Here is a 22,846-nt window from a genome sequence, read left to right on the forward strand (position 1 = left end):
CTGCAGACAGTACGGGCAGCCCTGGGCTCCCTCACTTGTCTGTTGAGCCCAGCAGCTTCTGCCGGGCTGACCTGTGCCTCCTGAAAGGCAGGCTCTTCAGAGACAGAGGTGGCTGCCTCCTGAGGACAATTTTGCCTCCTGTTTAAAACCATGTTCCCAATTCCCATCCTCTGCGTTTGCCAGTTGGTCTTCAGCTCCCGCTGCGCCTTTGCCAGCAGGGCTGAGGAGCCTGTTAGTAGCCGGCGTCTTCCCCCGGGAAGGCACTTCAGCTCTGCAATCAGCTCACCTCTCCTCTGAGGTGATCAGCCACATAAATAAATAGTTTCTCTGCAACAGTTTACACAATCCATAAGCAACCCTGCCTGAAGCCGTGGGGCACTTGAAATAAACTCTTCTATTACACCTGAGCATGAAACAAGCTCTTCTCCGAAACTGCCTTAAGTAACGAGGATGCAGGCAATCCTGCGTCCATCGGCCGCCTGGCAAGAGATGGCCATGGGCATGTTTTATTTAGTAATAATAGCTAGAACAGACAGGAATGGTAGGAAATGCTGGGCAGCTACCAAGGCGCATAAATTACTGAGTCCCAGGGAGCACAGACCTGTGTCCGGGAGAGCTGGGGATGGAGAGGCACAGGCTGCGGCTCAGCACCCCGGGGGGACAGGGAGAGGAAGGACTGAGGTGGGATCCAGCTCTGCTCAGAGCCTGGCTGCAGGTGGCAGAGAGAGCTCTGCCTCAAGGTTATCCTTTGAAACTGAGAAAAAGGGGATGCTGCCTGCAGTACCCAAACAGGGGTGGGCTGGGGAAGGAGCAGATGAGCTCAAGGCGAGAAGTTGCAGCCTATCTTTGAGCCAAAGAAGTGATGTGAAAGCAGAGGACCCTGAATGAAATGCGGCCACAGAAGCAGGTGACCTGTGTCACTGAGTGTGAGATGGGTCTTCTAAGGACAAAGGGCATCAAGGCTGAATGGATTTATTTCCTTTATCAAGCAGGAAAAATATTTATCTGTTTTTTAAATTTACAGCTTGACAAGCTGTGTGTATCTCAGATGATTGACTCCTTGGAGTACAGTGGGGCAAATAGGGTGAAAATGAGCACCATGGCCTCAGTCACACTTCAGAGGAAGAAACTAGTTGAAGGCAAGGCAGAAGTGCCACCCTGCAGCCTTTAGGGCCAGGGAGCCTAGGTCCTCTCTGCCATACGAGCAGGACATGGGTCTTTTCCAGCCCCGCACACCCGTGCGAAGCAGGTGTGACCTGCGACTGGCTGCATTCGGCATCGCTGCTGCAAGGTGAGGAAGGACCATGCCCAGCCACTTCGGTCTCTTCTCCCAGGTTAGGGACTCTGTACACAGATCCACAATCTCCTCCCTCGCCAGGCATCGCCCAGCCTGTAGCTCGCCTTTTCTTCCTCACCACCCACCCGGGCAACCGCTTCGCCTACGCCATGGGCTCTTCCTTCGCAGCCATTTGCGTGTAGCACCCAAAGGCGCCCTGGCAAGGAAGGAGTTGGCTGTTTTGCCACCGAAACCGCTTCCCGAGGCTGCCTGGGGAGCATGGCAGCAGGGTGGGCTGGGGCAGGGCCACACCTCTGCCGCTGCTGTTATAAATTCAGGCTCGCTGGGGGAAGACGGCTGCTGCTCTTAGGAGCTGGGCTTGCGAGCAGGTAAGAGGAAAGCAACCCCCCTCCTTGCAAAGGTGGAAGAAAAGTTGTGCTGAGCTCTGCCTCTTTGCAAAGCCCCCTGCTCCAAGCCCTCCTCTTGCAGGGGGGTGAAAGCTTTTTTATCCCCTTTGTTATTCAGCAGGGCAAGGGGAGGAGCTGGGCTGTGTAAGAGATCCTGGCTGACACAACCCTTCCCATGCAGGGCTCTGGAGAGGGGCCAGGTTGTACCTGAGCATTTTTATTTAAAGTAATCCCAGGCATTGCAAATTGAAAGTCATCTCAGCGCCAGGTAGAACCAGTTGAGACGGTTGCTGGAGGGCGTTTTTCTTGCCCGGGTGTAGCAAAGCAGTCTCGAGGTACGTTGTTTATCGCTAAGCCCGGGACTATGTTCTGGAGGTGCCGGAGCACATTCGGCCAGCTGAGCTCGCTCAGCCTTTCCGGGCAGTTTTGGGAAAACCCTGCCCAAGAAGCCTTTAAGGAAACTGAGTGGCCGTGATTGAGAGGCGAAGCCTCGTTACACTTAAAAATTTGGGCAACCTGGAAAGCAAAGGGCTGGCTAGCAGATGCTCAGGGCAGGCTTGGCTGCAGCCTAGCATTTCTGAGCGAAGAGGAGACCAGGTGCCACCTGGCCAGCCCGGAGCCCGAAGCCGCCCCTGGGCACCTTTCCCTGCCCATTGCCGAGTTTGGGAGCAGACCCCACGAGCAGGGGGGAAGCAGGTTGCTGGAGGTGCCTCCCCGGCGCTTGTCAGTTCAAAGAAAGCAGCCAGCAAGCAGTAAGTAAGCAGCAGGTGAGGGCTGCCTGGGGCCGGCTCTGGCATGCCGGCTGCCACCGAGCGTGGCCGGCTCCGGTCCCTGGCTTTCCCTCCTCCTTCTCTCTGCCGGCAGCTCCTCCAAGCTGGGGCTCTTCCTCCCTGTCCGCCTGTTGAGCCCTGTGCCTGGCAGCGTGGGGAGAGAAAACCCACTCCAGATAAAGCTGCTTTTCCCCACACTGGCTCCGAACCCTGCGATAAGCATTGCCCCCCATTGACCCAGCCGAGCAAGCGAGGTCGGCATCGGATGCTGGGGGGGAGAGCAAGGCTGTAGCGGGGGGAAATGACTCTCACTCCTCCAGTACAAGGCCAGGAGGTGCAAAGTGCAACTGTTACTGCAAAGCAACCTGGCGTTGCTGGCAAAGATCCTGTGCCAGGCAGTATGGGTGCCAAGGCGTGCAGCCCCCTCGGTGTGGCGAGAACTGGGTGGGAATCGCCTGCACTGCCATTGGGAACAGATACGGTCTCGATAACAGCGCCTGGGGTGGCACTCCTGATGAGTTCATGCAAACACTGGGCAATTATCCCTTAACCTCTCCACCAATAACTCCTAATTAATTGCCTTGGCCAAGCAGGTAAATGATAATTGCCTTGGTTTGAGAGCTAGCTAGTGGCAGCGATTCTGTGCTGTGGAAGCACACCTTTCTGAGCGACCACTGCACGTTGACAATCAGCCCATCAGCTGCAGAGCCACTTCATTAAATGGCAGTAAATCAAAGGTCAGTGCAAATGGCAAGGCACCGCACCACACAAGGGTGCCTTGCTGCCTGCACGTCCTGCAGGCTGGGAGCTCGCCAAAATTTCTGCACTGATTACAGAGGAGGCTCAGATCTGCTCAGTTTGCCCTAGAGCCATCTTCTGCCACGGAGGCGTAAGCAGAATTTGAAGACTTAACAGTAGTTCAAGATTTCTGGCATCTGGCTGCCCAACTGGGACGCTGCTCTGCTCCCACCCAGCCTGGCTGTGCAGATCGAGCATGCAGAGGTGTGCAGTCGTCCTGGTGGGTCCCAGAAGTGCTGGGCCTTCTACACTGGGCACCGTGCAGATACTAAATCTGATTCTCACTGGGAAATTTAGGTTTGCTTTGAACATGTCACATGGTGCCTACACACCAGGATGTCCTAGGCAGCAGTGTAATTGTGGGTGCTCTGGCAGTGGGAGACAAACAAAAGTGCAGTCCGTGTCCTGCCAGCAGTATGTATAACGTAAGTGTGCACGCTGGGGACTGAAGGGATACCTGCCAGCCCTGTGACAACAGGATGCTTGATCTCACCTGGAGATCAGGCAAGCGATATGCCTGAGTGGGAGGAGAAGGGTTTTTCCAGTTTTGCAGCATAAACTTTTATTCCCTGGGACATGTTACTGATTGCTTCTCTCTTTGTCTCTCTAGTGAGGATGCAGCAGAGACAATAGCAATAGACTCTAACAATCAGCCGAAGTCTCCACTGGAAAAGTTTATGGTCAGACTGTGTACACATCACCAGAAGCAATTCATTCGTGTGCTAAACGACATATACACTGAAGTACAACCAGACTCTGAAGGCCAGCAGTTGTCTGAATCCGAGAGCATGGAGGCCTCTACTTGTGGCTCTGGTTGTAGCCAGCGAAGCACTGAAAATCAGGATAAGGGTGCTACTTGTACTGAATCAAAGCCCCCTTCTTCCTCGGACCCAGGACAGTCAGGGTCCAACGGCCCCCTGCATGTTACGGGACAAGCCCCGAAGCAGCCGGTGGAGCTGAAGTCTCTGGACAGAACAGAGAGCTCCAGTCCTGCTTTGAGAAGGGAATTCTCCGAGCTCCCCGTCACCAGGCTTCGTTCTGCGAGTCCAAAGGATAGCTCCACCCAAGGATACCTCAGCACGTTGAACTCTTCCTCTTTGAATTTCCATCATGCCGCAAAGAGCCTGGAAGGGCAGCAAGCTGCTGGACACGAGCAAGAAGCCGGTGTCAGAAAGTGTGAGGACAATAAAGAGCAGCTAGCAGGTAAGACTCTCGTGGAAGGTTATATCTCGGTCAAAGTGGCAAATGTGAATGGCAGCGAGGACAGCTTAGACAGCTGTCTGGGGTCCCAAAAAAGCTCTTTCAGAGCTCTGCCGGAAGAGTCCTGGGATCCCGGCTTTGCGGTGACCCCCCCTCGCAGAGCCGACAAAGAGAACACTTTGCAATGCAGCTCGAAAGCATCTTTGCACCAGGACTTAGACGCAAAAGAACAAGATGCGAGACCAAAGCAAGAAAACCACCTGCACGCCGTGGCCAAGGGCAAGGCAGGCTGCCACCTGCACCCGGCCGACAAGGGCCCGCTTGACAAGTCCAAAGAGGGCTGGCTGCCCGCCGGTGCCGTGCCAGCCACCCACCGGACCCCCGGCGGGCACCCCCGCGCCAAGGCAGCCTCCCTCAGATCCACTCGGAAGAGCAAGAAGGCGTCGGGACTGAGGATCAACGACTACGACAACCAGTGCGACGTGGTCTACATCAGCCAGCCCATCACCGAGTGCCATTTCGAGAACCAGCGGTCGGTGTCGTCCCGCAAGACGGCGAGGAAGAGCACGCGGGGGTATTACTTCAACGGGGAGTGCTGCGAGCTCCCGACTGTCCGCACGCTGGTTAAGAGCTCCCGGGCGGAGGAGAGGGGGAGCAGCCCAGCACTGCGAACAGAGACCCTCGTAAGCACTAAGCCACCCCTGGTGCTCTCTGTGGCAGGGTCTGCAGGGGCAGGACGGGAAGGCGAGAAAAGGGTTTCCCTGAGGCTCCTGGCTAAAGGGGCACCAACCAGCCGAGAAACAAAAGAGAGAGCTGAGCTGGGCTCTGTGCAGCCCCGGGATACCCGGGCGCTGCGGTCGAGGGAAGCTGCCGTGGCCGTGCCCTTCTTCTCCCTCTCTGCTCCACCCAGCCCCCAGAAAGAGGACAGCTCGGCCGGCTCGCCGCCTCCTGGCTCCCCTCTTGCTGAAGGAGGGGGGACGAGAGCAGGAGGTACTGTCCCCTGGGAGGCTGGCAGCAGCCTGGGCTCCTCCGGGGATGGCAGTGGCGGCGGGCAGGCTGCCGATTTTGCTGCCCTTTCCATCTCGGAAGCACCCGGTGGGGAGGAAGGTTGTCCAGGCTCCGACGTACAAACTGATCCAGACCTCCCCGCCAGCCCGGAGGCAAAGTCCCCCTTGCAGCCCTCCGATGCTGCGGACACAGCACCCCTGGCCCATGATGGTGCCAGGGATCCTGCCCAGCTCCCAGACACGGGAGACATGGAGCCCTGCGGGCTGTGTCCGGCAGAGCCCTCCCCACGCTCTCCAGGCCAGCAGGCTCCTGATGAACCCCCTGCCACCATGGACGGGGAGAGCCCCCCGGAGCCCCCTGCCACCTTGCAGTGCGTGGATGTGAACAAAAGCATCGATGCTGAACCAGAAGCCGAATTATTGGGCATGGTGGGTGGCAGCTCCCTTGAGCAAGAGGAAGCTGTGCCGGCCAGCACAGCCCTCCCCGAAATCTCAGAAGGGGAGGCAGTGCAGAATAACAGCCCAGCAGGTGAAAAAGAGCCCATTGAAGGGGAAACGCCGCCTGAACCTGACGGCTCAGACGCTGCAGGGAAAGACTCTGTCTCTTCCAAAGACAGTCTAGACAAGAAGCGAAAGAAAGGCAGGAGAGTGCTTGTGGCATCGGACCGGCGTCTCCGAAGCCAGCAATCCCAGTCACCCGCTGAGGGCAGTGCTGAGGACGCTGGTTCCCCCAGCTCTGTGCAGCTTCCTTGCCTTCAGATCAAACTCTCCAAGAGCTCTGGTGCTAAGCGGTTCAAGAGAGAAGTGCACCTGGATGGGGCAGCATCCATGCACTTCCCAAATGACTGCTTCCCCAATGTGCTGCTCAAAACCAGTGAGGGGCCGGGCACTGGCCAGGCTCCAGAGAGCATTGCTGAGCAGCGGCCAGGCGAGGAGAATGGTGTCACTACCAGACAAACCTATAGAAGCATCTTAGCAAAAGAGACTGTGGCAGAGGGAGAAAATTCCTCTAAAGACGACTCCCCTGCTAACGGCAGCCAAAGTCAACCGGGTGAGATGCTGGAAATCAGCGTCCAGGCTGATTCTGAGAAGAGAAGCATTCTCCTCCCTCCAGAGAGCAGCGTGCCTGCAAATGATGCCGAGCAAATGGATGTGAAACTAGGCGATGCCAGCGCAAAGGACGAGGAGGGCTCTGACAGTGCCATGGACATGGGCAAGGTGGAGAACTACGAGCTGGCGGCCAGTTCACCTCCGTGTCCCAGCAGCAGAGGTGGAAACAAGCATCTTCCAGCAAAGGCTGCGAAGCATAAAAAGGTCGCCCTGCAGTTTTATAACTTAAGACATGCACCCACACCTGTAGACACCACAAAAAAGAGCACACCAGGGAAGGAGTCTATGCAAGCGATCCCCAAACCGAGGGAGGAAAGCAGTTCAGGGAATGACGACTCCCTGGCGTTGGAGGACATAGACACAGCTGACAGCAAACCAAAGTTCATGGAGTGGTGTGCTGAAGAGGAGAACCAGGAGCTCATTGCCGAGTTCAACGCCCAATACATGAAAGTTCAGAAGGGCTGGATTCAGCTGGAGAAGGAGGTGCAGCCAACGCCCAAGGTAAAGAACAAAGCCGACAAACTGAAAGAGATTTGGAAAAGCAAGAAAAGGACACGGAAAAGTAGGGGCTCACTGGAAGCGCAGAAGCTTTCTCCTGTCCAGATGCTGTTTATGAAGGCCTTTAAGCTGTCTGACATCTGCCAGTGGTTTCTGGAGACAACTGAAACCAGGTCTCTAGTGATCGTGAAGAAACTCAACACCCGTCTCCCAGGGGAGATCCCCCCATCAAAGTCCCCATGCAGAAATATTCCTCCTCCAGCCTCTACCCCAGCTCACTGCAAGCCGAACGTTTGAAAAAACACCTCAAGAAGTTCGCCGCCACTACCCCAGCTCGGAATAACCTGAAGAACCAAAAGCTTTGGGCCAAAATTCGGGAGAACGCTGATAAAGCAGAGGCTGAAGAAGCCACCGCTCCCAGCCAGACGTCTCCCACCGACACCGGCACCGAGGACCTGAGCGAAGACAAAACCATCCAGCCTGCCCCCAGCTTGCCCACACAGGCCAGCACCAGGATTCTGCGCAAGTACTCCAACCTACGGGGCAAGCTGCGAGCCCAGCACCGTGTGGTGAAGGCGGAGAAGAAGAGCGATGGCCCGGGGGACCACCCATCCTTGGAGAGCAAGCAGAGCCGGAAAAGCGTGTGCATCAACCCACTGATGTCTCCAAAGTTGGCCTTGCAGATCAAAGCAGATGCCTTTCCTGCTAAATCTCCATCAGTAGATGGGACAGGGAAGGGGCGGAAGGGGAAGAGCAGGTCCCAGGAGGACCCCTCACCTAAAGCCGACCTCCAGCTCAGCAGGAAGAAGAGGACGCTGAAGGAGAGCGGGAGCACCCAGGAGCGGTCCAGCTCCTCCACCAAGGACAAGCTGCCTGCCAAGAAGGCCAGTAAAATAAAGCATTTGGAGGTCAGCGCGAAAGCTCCTGCCACCCGAAAGCAGGCTGCCATGGAGAGGAGCAATAAGCTGGCTAGAAAAATGTCTTTGAAAGAGAAGAGAGCCCCGAAAAGGCAGCTGGAGAAGGTGCGGCTCCCCATGCGGAAGGGCAAGGAGAACACGAGCAGACGGGCCGTGCTGCCCCCCGGCCACGAGGAGCTGGCCAAGTCCCCAAAGCAGAAGCCCCTTGGGGAGTCCTCCACGCGATCGCAGAAGATGGCCAACAAGAAGCCCAGCGGTGGGAAGACCCTGACGAGGTCCATGAAGAAGATGCAGGAGAGCAGCGGGTCGCAGGGCAAGAGGAAGCTGAGGGCAAAAGTGGACTGTTCGCACAGCAAACGCTCGCGACTGGACCCGAAATAGCGAAGAACCGGTAGCCATGTACAAAACTGATGTATAGTAGTAACCTTTTACCATGCATTAACTAAAGCTGCTTTTATAAGCTGTAGCAAGCCTTTAAAAATCCGCAGTTAAAGGATAACGCCCGTGATTTTAGGCATCGGCAGATGTGTCTCGGACAGAGAAGAGGTCGGCCTGTCTGGCTCTGCTGTTCAGAAGGAAGTTTCTGCAGTTTGAACGTTCCTTGGGTTTTTTTAAACTTGGAACCAGGCAGTTTTAGTTAAAAGTACAGTGCCTTATTTATCACTTTAAAAATAAAAATAAGAAGCTCGTCTGTGTGATTTGGAGGCTTGCGTTTTATACTTGAGGCACAAGCACTTGTACTGTAGCAGAAAGAAAACCACCTTCGTGCACATGAAGTAGCTTTCGGCAGCCTTTGGGTGCACGCAAACATTTCCCTTTCCTTCAGAGTCCTCCTTCTGTCTGTCTTCTTAGTGGCATTTAAAGCAAAACCAAAACCATTTCCCATCAGTGAGGGAGAGAAAGGCGAATCTGTCCTTTGTCGTTCGTTAGTAGCAGCTGCTGGTGTCCCATACTGTTACCTGCATAAAAGTATTAATTAGCTACTGGTGTGTGTACTGCTGATGGCTGCCTCGCTCCCCCATTGCACAGCCCGTGGGGCGGGGAGGTCCCACGCAGGCAGAGGCGGCGGAGGAGATGCTGCGGGTGCCAGGCTGCCGCATCCACTGCTGCCGGGTGGGCGCGCTGGGCTGTATCCGTCTTTATTTCTTGCTGGCTTCAGGGATGAATCGGTCCTGCTGTGCCCTGCTTTTGGACAGACCTCCTTCTCCCATTTTGCTGTGCTCGTGGTGATTTCTGTGGTCTCTGACGGCAAAGCAGTTTCTGCAGCGCTTCGCTGAAGGTTGAATCTCTCCCTTTTTATGGGCTCGAGCTCCTTCTGATGTTGGTGCTCTGCAGAAGGGGAGCGCTGGCCCTCACCCTGTGCTCTTGTGCACGTCTCGCCTAGTGCCCTCCTAAGCCAGGATTTGCAGTTGGAATAGGGTTGAGAGAAGGGACTGACTTAAGTTTGTTTTTTACCATAATTTGCATTTCATCCTTTTACTAGCCAGTTGTGGTCGGTTTGTCCTTGCTTGTGTCTGGTGCTGTGGAGTCTGGAAGCAGCCAAGCCTCTGCCCTGTCCTGCACGACACCTTTGCAGGGCTCCTCTGCAAGCCTCTGCAGCACGTTTAAAAGCCAGCTGGGGGTCTGCAGTGGCAGAACAGGGTCACAGTGCCGAGCACCTCTGAGAAAAACATGTTAGAAGTGCACAGAGCACGTGGCTGTGCCGGCTCTGCCAGGCAGGGCTGCTCAGTGGCTAAGGGAGTGCTGCGGTCTGCGCTCGGGGAACGGACCCTCCTCAGCCATTGCATCTCCACAGCTTCACTTTTGCATTGCTGCACAAAGTCCGTTTGCATGAATCCTGATGCAAGCCTCCTCCCGTGCAGAAAGCAGCAATGCCCAAGAGGGCACTGTGCAGGCTCTGGGGTCGCCCGACCTTTAACAGCCGCTTGCCGGTCCTTGCTCAGCTCCTTGTCCCTGCTCAGAGCAAGGCTCTGGTGCAGGCCACACATTCAAGAGATGCCTGCCCTGGGGGCAGAGGCTAGAGAGGGCTCAGCTGCAACGGGAATTGCTTTTCACGGTTGGCATTGAACCCCAGATCCCAAAGCCCGTGGACTGGAGGTGGTTTAAATCTTTCATTGTACCCGTTTAGAGGATGAAACAAGGTGTTTGAGATTCAGACGCCCTTTGCAGAGCACCTCTGGCTCTCTTGAAGGTATTCCCTTCCCCCAGCGCTGACGCACACAAGGCTGCAGCACATTTTTCTCTTACTATGAAATGGCTGATTTAAAAAAAAAACCCAAAACCCTTTACCTTTCCTTTGAATCATGCTAGAATAAGTTAACTCTCTGAACAGCTAGGAAGTGATTAAATCTAGCCTGTCAGTCCCTGTACAGATTAATATGAAGTTATCTATTACTTTAATTTTTGCTGCATGCATTAAATATGTCAAACATTCCATCAGAAAAGATTTAAAAGCATTTCAGGAGAGGTGTGAGGCAGGAAGGCACTGATGGCAGTTAAATGACTGATCTGTACCTTTCTCACAGGTTGTCTTTCCCTCTTGCTTCTCCGTCCATACTTACGGTCCTCCTCTAACCTCCGGCTGGGGCAGCCTCTCCGCAGGCATGCGGGCCCGGGATTTCTCCTCCTTCCCCTGGGCCGGGCATGCATGTGAGCACCCCTCTTACCTCCGCTCCTCATGCTGCTCCCCAGCAGCAAACCCCCTTTTCCCCATCCTTCACAACCTGTCCTTCTCCATCCTTCACCATCGCTCCTGAAGCGCCTGCACTGGGCTGCGCATGCAGAGCCGTGCGGGGCACCACACACCGAGCGCTCCTCGGGGCTTTCCCTCTCTCTTGCTTTCTAATTTTTTAGCCACTGGTAAATGCAGGCTGCTCTGCTCTCCATCTTCCGTGCCTCTGGGTGTGGGAACCTCATTAGGGTAAAAACCTTGACAAAGCAAGTGGAGAGAGGCTTTCTGGATGGGGTGCTGCTGCTCCAGCCTCCCGGCTGCCTTCCTGCACCCTAGGACTTCACCAGCACCAGCTGGCTCAGCATGGCAAGGGTGGGAGATGGCAGGCGTCACACCAGTGCGGGAGCGGAGCAGCATCTGGCCGTCTGTCTCAGTTTGGTGTGTCCTGCTTGGCTTAGGCAGCGGTGTGATCAGCACACTGAGGTTCCCGGCAGCATCCCTGCCAGGCGTCAGCTCCAGAGGGGAATGGCCAGGACCTGTCATGGGGGGAAATCAGAGATACTAAAAGGACAGCCATATTCCTTTGACTCCGTTGAATTTCCAGTCTCGGTCTGTCTGTCATACTGCTGTGTTTCAGCTTAGTTGGATGGAGATTTCCTGTGCTGAAGGCAGGTCCCCGTGGGACAAAGCCCTGTCAGCAGATGGAGTCGCAGGGCTCCAGGAGGGAGCGAGGTGGCATTGGCCGTGCTGGGCAGTGTGCAGGCAACGTGGCCTGAGGCCCAAAGCGCCTGCAGCTTGTCCCAGGCTCCGATCGCCTTCAACCTCCAGCTCTGTCCCTCCCTGGGGGATGCCAGAGGCGTTCAGCAAGCCCTGGCTTTCCCACGTTAGATCCGGCATGTCCTGCACAAAAAGTAACACTCGGGAAATCTGTGCAAAGAGCCTGCTGACTCTATTACAGGAGCTGGGCTGTGCCTCGTAGGTGTAAAACTGAATTTCTGTACCCTTTAATGAGGAAAGGTAGAGGGTGTGGTTTTTGTCAGGATGGGGCTGAAAAGAGAGTTCTGGGCTGGGCTGTGGATTGTTATTCTTGTCTTCAGAAAGCAAATGAAGAGAAAGCAAATAATTCTGAGTTTTTTTCAAAGAAAACCATTTTTAAATACAATTGCCCCAGCCTGCTGCCTGGGACCAGCCCAGGCCAGGCGTGTGCTGCGTGTCCCTTGTGGGCGCCTGGCTCAGGTGGGCAGGTGGCAGAGCAGCACCTTGGGCATCTGCAGGGACAGGGAGCAGCGGGTTTGCAGGAGGTGCCAAGCCGGGCTGTCCCAGGGGGTGAGGTGAGATGGTCTGGGGTCTTGTCAGCAGGGACCCCCCCGGCTCCCTGCTCCACTGTCCTCAGGGCCAGTCCCTGGCGCCGCAGCCTCTGCAGGGCTCTCCCCGGCCGGGCACATAAACCCTGCTGAGAGCTGCTCTGCTCTCTGCCTCCTCCTTTCCTCCCAACAACTCCCCCTTATTTAAAAATTACAGTTTTGGGGAAAACTGGAGTGATTCTTCTTTACATCATTCTGTTTGTGAGGAGGTGGCAGGAACGTTTCCTCTCGCCGCTGCTATGTTGGGTGGTGAGTTTAACTTGTGCAGGTAGTTTTTATGGAGAGCAGGCTTGTTTGCCAAGGGATGGGTAGGGTGAAGCCATCGCCTATGGCCGAGTTATTGCAGCAAGCACTTGGGGCATGACCTCTGCAGCCCACCTCGAGGTGGGAATATTGGTGCTTTAGTACAAATCCTCTGAATTACAGATTTGTGCAATCCTTTGCGTTACCCTAGGGGAGGATGCCCCAGGGGTGAGGTAGGCCAGGGGTGGTCGTCATCTCTAGAAAAGCATTAAGGCTTTCTGCTCTGAGGCAACCCCCAGCTCCTTGCCAGGCTCCTTTCCTTGCTGTCACTGCTCCGGGAGATGCTGTCTTTGGCCCCTCTGCCTCTCCTGTGTGCATTCTCCACTTGACACCAGTAGTAGCTGCCAGGTCTTGCAGACTACAAGACCTGCTTTTGATGTGCTTCGCACTTGCTTTTGTGAGTGCTTTGTTTTGGGGCAGGAAGGAGGAATGCTTTAATTTGCTAGAAAATTAAATTTCAATTTAATTTGCTAGCAAATTAAAGGGTCTGCATGTGAGGTGACTGCCTCACAGGGTGGCATTGCCTGGGTAGCTCTATTTTCTTTATCAGTGCTCAGATATTTGAATTTTTTCTCCTTTTCTTTTTTTCGCAATCAGTCCTCGTGTTGCATTACTCTCTTCCCGATTTATTTCCCCATTTCCTCTCTCCATGCAGCCACGTTTCGGCTAGAACAGTGCACAAGAGGCACAAAAATAAGTAGAGGTAATACCATATATATAACCTGTTGCTCTTTTTGTTAATGACTTGGGACATGCACTACTCGTTTCTGTTTGTTCTGCAGGGAGGCAGCGGTGAGGTGTGCTGCTGGGGCACGGCCCCTGCTTCAGAGCGGCCTGTTTCCAATAAATGCAGCTTCTACGCAATGCAAGGGATGCACAGGGAGCTGCAGATGATCTTAATGAATGGAAGGAAATAAGCAACACGATTTATCGCCTTATTCCACATGGGCATCGGGTGCGTTTCCGTTTGCTACAGTGCAGAGCTGCCCACTGGCACTACCACAGTGCCATCCTCAGCTCCGCAGCCTCATTGCGCTCCTCCTCCTCTGGGCCACCCCGCAGATCCCTGCTCTGCTTCTTCAGCTCCGGATTTCAGCACAAGCGCAGTGTCCCACAAAACAGATCTCTCCTCTTTCTGTTACTTTGGCTTTCCTTGCTGGCCACTTTCTCATCCTATTCTTGAAACTAATCTCCATCCCAGCTCCCCGGTCCATGTACTAGGAGCAGCATCTTCTGAACTCTGCACCTCCACAGATGTCCTTACTGTCCCGTTGCTGCCAGCCCTCCTCTCTCATTTGCATGGTTACTTTTTCCTCTCTCACCTTGTCATCGGCAGCTCCGGGTCTTCACACTTCACGTGGTCAGGAACCACCCAATTTACCTAACCTCGGGGAGGGGCTGGGTTTGCCAAACTCAGAGTCAAAATGTATCTGTCAGGGGTTGAGGGCAGCAGCAAGAGCAGTTTGAGCCCAGGATGGCTCCTTCTATCTGTAGCTGTTAGGTTCTTGTCTAGCAATGCTAGCCCTGGAATGGGTTTCTCTGCTGACAGGGTGTGTGCAGTATATCCAAGGTGTGCATGTGTTTATATTCATCACTAATTCATCACTAATGAAGTCCTTTTTGCTCGTGTTTGCTGCGTGCAGTGGTGTTTCTGTGTTCAACTGCCACACATCAGTGAGGCGCATTTGCAGCAAACCTCCAAAGAGCTGGCTAGCCAGCGCTGATGCTTTCAGCAAACTTTCCGCTGTGTTGCTGATCATCCTCCATGAGCTGGGAGAGCGGGATGAACTCGTCCCCGCTGCTCTCCGCGTCCCCGTCCCTCCCGGGCCGGGGGGAGCCGCGCCGCGCTGGCAGGCTGCCCGAGCCGCTTTTTGCCAGCGTGCAGATGAGCGAAGCTGCAGCCCAGCCTGCGTCCCAGCCGCTCGCACGGCACCTCTGGAAATGCTGGTGTTTCCGAAAGCTCTGCCAGCCCCTAGTAACCTCCCAGGAAATAGAGACGCAATCTCAGAAGGACACAGATGTACTGCTGCCCTACTTTAACTGATGGACAGTTTCTCTCTCCAGCTCATATTCTTTCAGCCTGACAACTGCATTCCCAGTTGAAGGCGACTGGGAAAGCCATGGTTCCCAGCCGCCCGCAGGCATGGGCAGTGCCTGGGGCAGCAGGGAGGTGTGTGCTGCCATCCGGCTCGGGCTCTCGCCTTCCCACCGCCGGCGGTCGTGCCGGGGGAAGAGGGCTGAGCCCCTGCCAAGGCGTCCTCGGGTCCGCATCCTCGGGCCGTACGCCTGGATGGCCCGGGAGCGAGGCGGGGGTCGGCTCCCCCTGCCAGGAAACGCCACTGCAGCTTTTCTTGTAGCAGTAGGTTTTTTGAGCAAACCACAAGGCTACGATGTCCTCGCATCGCACGCGTCCCCCCCCATGTGTCGTAGCGTCCGTTCGGCCCATCCTTTAGCTTGGTGGTTGTGAAATGAATCCATCTGTTCTAAGATGTTCTCAGGAGTTCTTGTTTGTATTAAGCTCACCCCTAGGCTTAGCAGAAATCATGGTCCCCATCCTTCCTCCTCCCCTCCCCGCGGACAAGCCCTCTCTTTCACGAGCACTTCCACCCCCTCCCCGAAGGGTGGCAGGGGGGGCAGCTGGCGGTTTCGATTCAGGGCACGTTGGCAGCTTGGGGGCAGCCAGAGGAGCTGGGATGCAGCCAGCCGGCGTTCGCGGCGTGGGTCCAGAGGCCGGGCGGTCCCTCGGGCTGTGTTGCTAGCCAATGTTTTCTAAGTCTGTTTGTAAGAGTACCTAATTTTAAAATGAAATGTGAATATATATTATGTGTAGGTGCCATGTAAGATAGTGTTGTGCTAGGCGGCAGGATGCTAACCTACTTTTTAAGCATTTTTGGGGCAGGAAAAAGCATTTTTCTCTCACTTCATGCTCACAGATCTAATATTGTAAATAGTTTTTTTTAATATTTATTTCATGGGCTTTCCACAGGTTCTTGTTCTGACTGGTGTGTCGGTTGGTGGGGCTGTATCGCCCAGCGTGCCGCAACCAAAGGACTGGCTATTGCGTGGGGGGACGGGACGGGATGGGATGGGATGAGGTGGGGTGGGTGGTGGTGGTGTTTGGTTTGGGTTTTTTATGTCACATCAAAGTTGAAGCATTAACTCTCTTCATCTCATTTTGATGATGTCAGACCTGGTCGGTGGCCACAGTCCCCGGGGAGGCAGTGAGCTCCCGTGGCTGGCCGGGATGGCTGTTCCCCAGGGCGGGGGGCACTGCAAGCAATAAGATTTGTAGTAATAATGTCTGCTTCAATGGCAGGGGCTCTCGGGGCTCAGGGCTGGGTGGGAATAACCCCGCTCCCGGCAGGGGCTCGGTCCAGCACGGCATGGGGGGGTCTCTTGGCCTGGGGATGCCCAAGGAGGCGTCCCCAGGGATGCAGGAGGTGGGGGCTGCCGTCACACACAAGGAGCCCCCCCAAAACGGCCGGGGTAGGGTAGGTGGTTACCGATAGCAAACTCCCGCTAGCGAATTACTGCAGTGAGCAGCTGCCTTCGGGGCTCTTGCGCTTCCTGCGGGTATGGGCGACCCAAGGGAGCGCAGCACTGTCGCCGTTACAATCCCAGTGCCGGCTCCAGAAGGTCATTTGCTTATTTGCTTGCCATTCTGCAATTTTAATTCTCCTTCTAGGGGGTTCAAGGTAATTTGGTTGTTTTTTTCCTAAGTGGGTTTGGATTTTTCTTCTTTTTTTTTTTTAAACCCCTTTTTTGCCTGGAAGTGTTTGCTGGCTGTGCCCCCCCCCCCCCCCCCCCAGCCTGGCTGTCTGTGTGGGACAGCATCAGCAGGATCACTGCTGCTTTTATGGTGATGGGTCCCTGACCTTGGAGGGTGGAGCAGGGAGTGCTCCCAAGTCCTGGCCCTGCAGGACTCCTTGCCAGCCCCACACTTCCTTCGCCCTTGGAGCAGGTGTGTAAAAAAAAAAAGAAAAAAGAAAAGAAAAGGAAAAAAAAAGGCAACAACAACCCAGTAAATTTTTCTTTGATAAGATGCTCAACGTTTAAATATTATCTCCACCCTGATGGCAAATGTTTTGCCTTCATCTGTGTCTGCTTCCCTGGGAGAGTTTTGTTTCTCTGTTTGTTTCTGTATGAATTTTAGACACTGAGCTGAAAAGTCCTCCTGTCCGGTACTGTATGTTTGAGCCTAAGCAATGTGAACTGTACAGACCAGCGGTGGGAAATGGGAGCCGGTGACTGCGCCTGGGAGAGCCGTGGCTTGGGACGGCATTCCTGGTTGCTCTGGGGAGCGGGAAGTACTGCGTCGCGAGTTGGGAAAATGAACTGTCTGCTGTGAATTCTTGGTTGGAAATGTGGAGAGGGGTTTCCATTAGATAATGTTTACATACCTCACCTGACGAACCTTTGAAAGTGTATATAAAAAAAAAAAGAAAATAAAATTATTTTAAGTTGCTTTAAATCAATATGTATAGCTATAAGAGCTGGGTCATTTGAACTTTGAATATGTATCGACTCTCTAAATGTTGACATTTTGTGAACTCTGTGCTCCTGTCTTTTATTTCATCCTAGCTTATGGAAGAAGTTGTGTTCTTGTTCCAGGTTAAAAGGTCCGTGACTCAGATCTGAACTCCTCAAGGATTCCCACCACCTTGTTTTCTTTTCTTCCTCCACTGTCGATATTCACCCTATGAGCTTTCTAAAGGTCCGTATTTTATTGCAGCTTATTAAACGTTTCTTTGATATCAGTGTTTGTTCGGTGTGATAACTGGGGAAGGGCGAAGGTGAGTGAGTGCACGAGGGGGGACAGCAGGCTGGCACCTTCTGGGTGGGACATCCGCCCCTCCCCGGAGGGGGGATATAAATGCCCGGGTGGGATTTGAGTGCTCCCATGCTGGTGTCTGAGCTGGTGGTGCTGCTTTCTGCAGCAGATTTGCGTTTGTGGCGCAAACAGTGCAACCCCTCGGTGCTGCCCAGGCCCCCTCTCCCCTTCCCCAAAGAGTTACAGGTGCCCAGTTTCCCCCTCAGCCGCTCCATCCCCGCAGCAGGCACCGGGCTCTTCGGCTTCTCACACTGCCCCACACACGACCCAGGCAGTGATGGCTCCTTTTGCAAGGTGCTGTAGGGAAAACCCTGGCTCTCCCCGGAGATGAGCCCTCAGCCTGGGGCTGCACGTCCCGGCACCACGTGGGTGATGCTCTGGCCAGAAGTAGTGGCTGGGGCTGCTCCAGGAGTAGCAGGTTGTCACCCATGGCAGGACCAACCGTGTCCCCAGCCCGTGCCACCTCCTTGTACGCCCAGCAGCTCCCGAGCACCAGCTGCCCCCTTCTCCCCTCCAGGAAAGAAGAGGCCAAGCCTCTGAATGAATAAATGTCATGTTCACATGGAAGACAACATAGACAATACCAAACATCTCCTAAAACAATACAGCCTCTGCCAGCGGCAGGATGCTCAGTGCCTCCCTCGCCAGCCTAGTACAAACCAGCATCTTCAACAGTGACACACACAAACCCCACGGGCCAAACAAAGCCACCGTCATTTTCCTGCCCAGTAGCATCTGTAAACAAAAAGAAAACATCATTTGTTGACCCCGAACATATAAAAATACTATAACAAAATGAAATACAAATATATATTAGAATCTGTAAGTATTCTGTATAAAGAGATACTTTAGCGGTTAGCTTACAGCAAGAACAGAAACACAACACAACCAAGCCCCGGCCGGGCCACGGGCAAAATGAGACACGTCCCAGCTCCTCTGTGCAGCAGAGGGGGCTCCCATGGAGAGGGCATTCGTGGCAGAAACACATCCCCGTGGTGGTGGGAACGTCCTGGATGCCAGTGGTGAGCAGGGATGGTGATGGCACCCATGGAGCCGGATGCACCCAGTGGAGATGCCCGGAGCCCGGCCTGGAGCCCTGAAGCCGATGCGCTGGAGCGGTGCAATGGAGAAACCTGGGGCTGCAGTGGAGTTTGTCCGCCCCAGTGACGTGGTGACACACTGTCCAGCTGCGTGCAGCATCCCAGGTCGGGCCCCCACTGTCCTTGGCCCCCACGGGCATAGAAACGATGCTGCTGCAGAGGTCGGGTGTGTGCGGTACCCCAGCACGGGCTCCCCACGCTGCACCGGCAGTGGTGCTGCCCCTGCTCCCACGCCAGCCCTGCGTGTCCCCCTGGCACTGCAGGCTTTGGAGAGGTGCTGCCCGGGCACCTGCACCTGAGTCCAGGAGCTGGTGGGACCTGCCCCGGCAGCGGTGTCAGCTCCAGGCTTGCGCATCTTCAGCCTCTTCAACCAGCCCCGGCACCCACAAGGCTGAAGCCCCGGTGATGGGCATGGCAAACCCGCACCCCGGCTGTCTCAGCAGCCTCCTGCCCTGGCTGGCTGGGCCAGCAGGACACGGGGCACCTCTGCCCAGCTGCAGAGCCCCTCCCAGGGCTGAGCCTGGAGGAAAGGGGTTCCCGTGCTGCCCCACGTGGCTCCCACCTCTGAGCAGAGCCGACTGGCTGGGCCGGGGATATTTGGGGCCCCTCCGCATTAACAGCACAGTGCTAGCCCCTGCAGCGCAGGGCTGGCGCTGGGATCCCCATGGACATCTGTGCCCTGCTGCCCGTGACCCACTCAGCGTGCCTGGGACCACCCTGGTCCTGCTCCACCCAGCATGGCCCTGATGCCACTGCAATGGGCTGGAGCCGTGCCCCTTCTCTGGGCACCACGGGGTGCACCCCAGAGCCCGGCCAGCAAGCACAGCCCTGGGGTGCTACCAGCAGGTCAGGCTGCGGCCGTGGAGCTGGTGACATTATTTGGGGTGTGCTGGGCTCCAGCACCCCAGCCACAGCACCGGGGAGCTGCTCACTGCAGCTGCCATCGGGGCGATGGCACATCCTCAGCAGGGAGGCCAGGGCTGCCAGAGGAGAGGACACGGAGCCGGGCTCCAGGCTCACCGGGACGTCGGGATACCGGCTGCACCGTGCAGCCCTCTGCCAGCCCCGGCGTGCCATGGCCCACGAGGCTCTGCCACATCAGGCCCCTCTGCTCCAGCCCCAGACGTTGCAAAAGCCCCGGCTCGCCCGGCTGGATGCAAGGGATGGGCTGCCGGGGAGGGACACACGGGAGGACACAGGCGCTGCCCTCCGTGGCTGTGGGGAAGGCAGAGCGCCGCAGGGAGCGGACAGGGGGCAGCTGGACGGAGCTCCCACCCCATATACACGTGTGTAGCTGTAGCTTTTACAAAATTCTCTATCTACACATTTGCTTTGTTCGTGTTTTTTTTTTTTCTTTTCTGTTTTTGTTTTTCCCCAACCCTCTAGATGCAACAGCTCTACCCTCCGCCGGGCTCCTCTGATGCAGCTGCAGTTTGGGAACATGCGGACAGCGGCGCCACGGCCACAGGGCAAAGCGAGGTCCTTGGCTCCGGGGGGGCTCCCCGCTAGCTCCCTGGCTCTCCGGGGCCGGTGGCCGCTCACAGGCACTGGCTGCAGCCGCACTTGCTGGGCTTCTCCACCTCCTCCACGAAGGTTGCGCCATTGCTGCACTCGAAGGCGTATTTCCTGCGCCGGAGCCGCAGCCCGGTGCAGCAGCCGGCGCCAGGGCCGCCACAGGCTCCCCGGCACTCCACCCAGGCCACCGGCCGTGTCGTCTGGCAGATGGCGTAGCCCCGCTGCACCTGGTGGTAGTCCCGCACCGGCTCCCCGTGACACTCCAGCTCTGCAGGACAGTGATGCTCAGCCCCGTGTCCCGGCGTGGGGCTGCACCTCCCGCCCCGGGCACCCACCTCCCCAGAGCCTACCTTGGTCGCAGAGGGCTCCGGTGTAGCCACCGTGGCACTCGCAGGTGGGCTGGCCGCCCGGGGTGAGGCGGCAGTGGCCGTGGACGCACGGCTGGCGACGGCAGGGGTCAGGCGGCTCGGTGGGCTGGTTGCAGAGCGCGCCCTGGTAGCCCTCGTGGCACTGGCAGCTGTAGGAGAGGGCATCGAGGGGCAGGCACAGCCCGTGCACGCACCTGCAAGCACCCAGCGCCGTCAGGCATCTGCCGGCATGGCGCAGCCCAGCACCAGCATGCACAGCCCACCAGCACTGAGCATGGCATGGCTCAGCACCGGCATGGCGCCAGCACCAGCACAGTATTGCACTGGGACTGGCATGGCATTGCCACGACATGGCGCTGGTATGGCACAGCCATCGTGGCACGGCACTGCCACAGCACTGGCGTGGCTCTGGCACGGCACCACCAGCACAGTACAGCCCTGGCACGACTCAGTGCTAGTGGCACGGCACGGCACCGCCATGGCACGGCACCACCGGCATGGCCCAGCTGCAGGTGAGGCTGGCAGACAGCCCATGGGAGGGGTGGGCAGGGCAGGCAGTGTGGAGGGACAGCCAATGGAGAGAGCAGGGATGAGAGGGGCGGCCAGTGAGGGGCAGCCAATGACAAGGCAGCCAATGAGGAAGGGGCAGCCAATGAGCCAATGGGGTGGAGCAGTTGCTGTGAGGCAGCCAATGAGGAAGGGGCAGCCAATGAGCCAATGGAGTGAGGCTGTTGTGGTGGGGCAGCCAATGAAGAAATGGCAGCAAATGAGCCAATGGAGTAGGGCAGTTGTAGTGGGGCAGCCAATGAAGTGGGGCAGCCAAAGACCAAATGGGGCAGGTGGGTCACTGTGGGGCAGCCAATGGGTCAGGGCCATTGCCATTGGACAGCCAATGGGGCAGTGCTATTGCTTCAGGACAGCCAATGGGGCAGATGGGTCACTACAGAGCAGCCAATGGGGCAGAACCGTTGCTGTGGGGCAGCCAATGGGGCAAGACCGTTGCTGCGGGGCAGCCAACAGGGCGGGGGCACTCACTTGTGCCCCTGGCAGGGGCTGCCACGGGGCTGGTCGCAGTTGGGCCCGTCCCAGCCGGGCTCGCAGTGGCAGACGGGGCCCTGGGCGCCGGCGGGCTGGCAGATGCCGTGCAGGCAGTAGAGCTTGCGGCAGGGCTCGCAGCCTGGCACCACCCCCGGCGTCATCCGCGTCTTGGTGAAGTCCTGCAGCTCATTGTTGATGTAGAGGTTGCGGATGCACCCATGGAAGCTAGTGCCATTGAGGAGCTGCCAGAGGCGGAAGGCAGCTGAGTTGACGTCCACAGGCATCCCTGGGGAGAGCAGGACCATCAGCGCGCCCGGATGCCCCCCGTGCCCCGCATCATCCCCCTGGCCTCTGTCCTACCTCCCACGTAGAGGGGGGCCTCGCTGTTCAGCGTGTAGTGCTTGCCCGAGTTGTCCATGGTCATGGGGCTGCCACCGTCGATGGAGAGGTTCACCATCTGGTCGAAGGTCACCAGCTCCACAGTGTGGAACTGCCCGTCGTTGATGGTCTCGGCGCTGGTAGGGATGGCTGGGTCACCGGGGCACCCCCCCAAGCCTGTGCAACGGGGGTGGTGGTCCCTGGCAGGTGGGGAAGGGGTGGCAGGTACCTGTAGATGGCCGAGCTGGGGTGGGTGCCGGGGTCGTAGCTGACCCTGACGTGGCCCTGGTACAGCTCCACGGCCATGTGGTCGCTGTCGCCGTTGTACAGCAGGATGCCGTTGCCTTCAGCCGTGGAGACCTGGCACGGGGAGAGGTGGGAGCCCACATCCCCAGGGCAGCACCCCTGATGCCCCCTTCCCAATGCCCCCATGCCCCCCCAGCCCTCACCTGCAGGGTGATGTTGGCCCGGGGCCAGTCCTGCAGGTCGGTGAACTGCAGGTACGTGTCGCGGTCCACAAAGTTGACGCTCAGCAGCTTCTCACACTTGGGGCCACCGAAGCCGGGTAGGCACTGGCAGAGGGCGCGGGCACCCCGCTCCACGCACGGGGCCCCATTCTGGCACTCGGCTCGCTCGCAGAGGCCGGGCTGGCTGGCAGCGTGGGGCGGCATCTCGCAGAGCTGGCCGCTGCGGGGCCGAGGGTGCTGCTGGGCACGGGGCTGGGAAAGCGCCCTACCCCTGCCCACCGCCCCATGGGGCTCTGACAGCAACCCCCTGTTTTGGGGTCTCCAGCAAGGCACTCCAGCCAGTGGCATCAGAGGGATGCCTGGCTGCTGAGCTCTGCCCTGGGGTCCCTCCGCAGGGACGTTGGCTCCCCCCAGCCTCCATCCCTGGAGACCCACGCCCCCAGCCCCACTCCTTCATCTCGTGCTGGGGGGGGATGGATGGATGGACAGACGGATGGGTGGACAGATGGACGCACGGACGGGGTAGCCAGGACTGGTCTCTCCTGCACGGTGACACGTAATCATCCCTGCTATCCCCGGCGCCCTATCGTCTTCCCGGTGGTACCTGTAGCCCTCGGTGCAGAGGCAGGAGTAGCCGTTCACCTCGTCCAGGCAGCGGGCGTTGTTCTGGCACCGGTGGTCCTGGCAGTCGTCGAAGTCCTCGCTGCAGTTGCTCCCCACGTAGCCGGGCGCACACTCACACCTGGGGCAGGCGGGGGGCTCATGGCCGCCCCTTCCTTCCCCCTTGTGCTGGTGGGCACCTGCTCCTCCTGACATCCCGCTCCCCGT

General features: G+C 57.1%; 2 protein-coding genes across 2 annotated transcripts in view; one reads left to right on the forward strand and one right to left on the reverse strand.

The window, feature by feature from the left end:
* The first annotated feature begins 1,211 nt into the window (after positions 1–1,211).
* On the forward strand, positions 1,212–8,680 carry LOC127017837 (uncharacterized). Its single transcript, XM_050899126.1, is given in 3 exon segments — positions 1,212–1,291; positions 3,862–7,298; positions 7,301–8,680. Coding segments are annotated over 3 exon segments (4,581 nt in total). The 3' UTR covers positions 8,365–8,680.
* Positions 8,681–19,112: 10,432 nt separating this feature from the next.
* SLIT1 (slit guidance ligand 1) overlaps positions 19,113–22,846 on the reverse strand; it is a 50,497-nt gene continuing 46,763 nt past the window's right edge. The window contains 9 exon segments of the mRNA XM_050898665.1: positions 19,113–20,035; positions 20,118–20,329; positions 21,171–21,430; positions 21,432–21,459; positions 21,534–21,586; positions 21,589–21,688; positions 21,781–21,911; positions 22,001–22,238; positions 22,623–22,760. Of these exon segments, the coding sequence (XP_050754622.1) occupies positions 19,791–20,035; positions 20,118–20,329; positions 21,171–21,430; positions 21,432–21,459; positions 21,534–21,586; positions 21,589–21,688; positions 21,781–21,911; positions 22,001–22,238; positions 22,623–22,760 (1,405 nt within the window). The 3' untranslated portion in view covers positions 19,113–19,790.

This window comes from Gymnogyps californianus, chromosome 6, assembly GCF_018139145.2.
Source record: "Gymnogyps californianus isolate 813 chromosome 6, ASM1813914v2, whole genome shotgun sequence".
NCBI classification, from domain to species: Eukaryota; Metazoa; Chordata; class Aves; order Accipitriformes; family Cathartidae; genus Gymnogyps; species Gymnogyps californianus.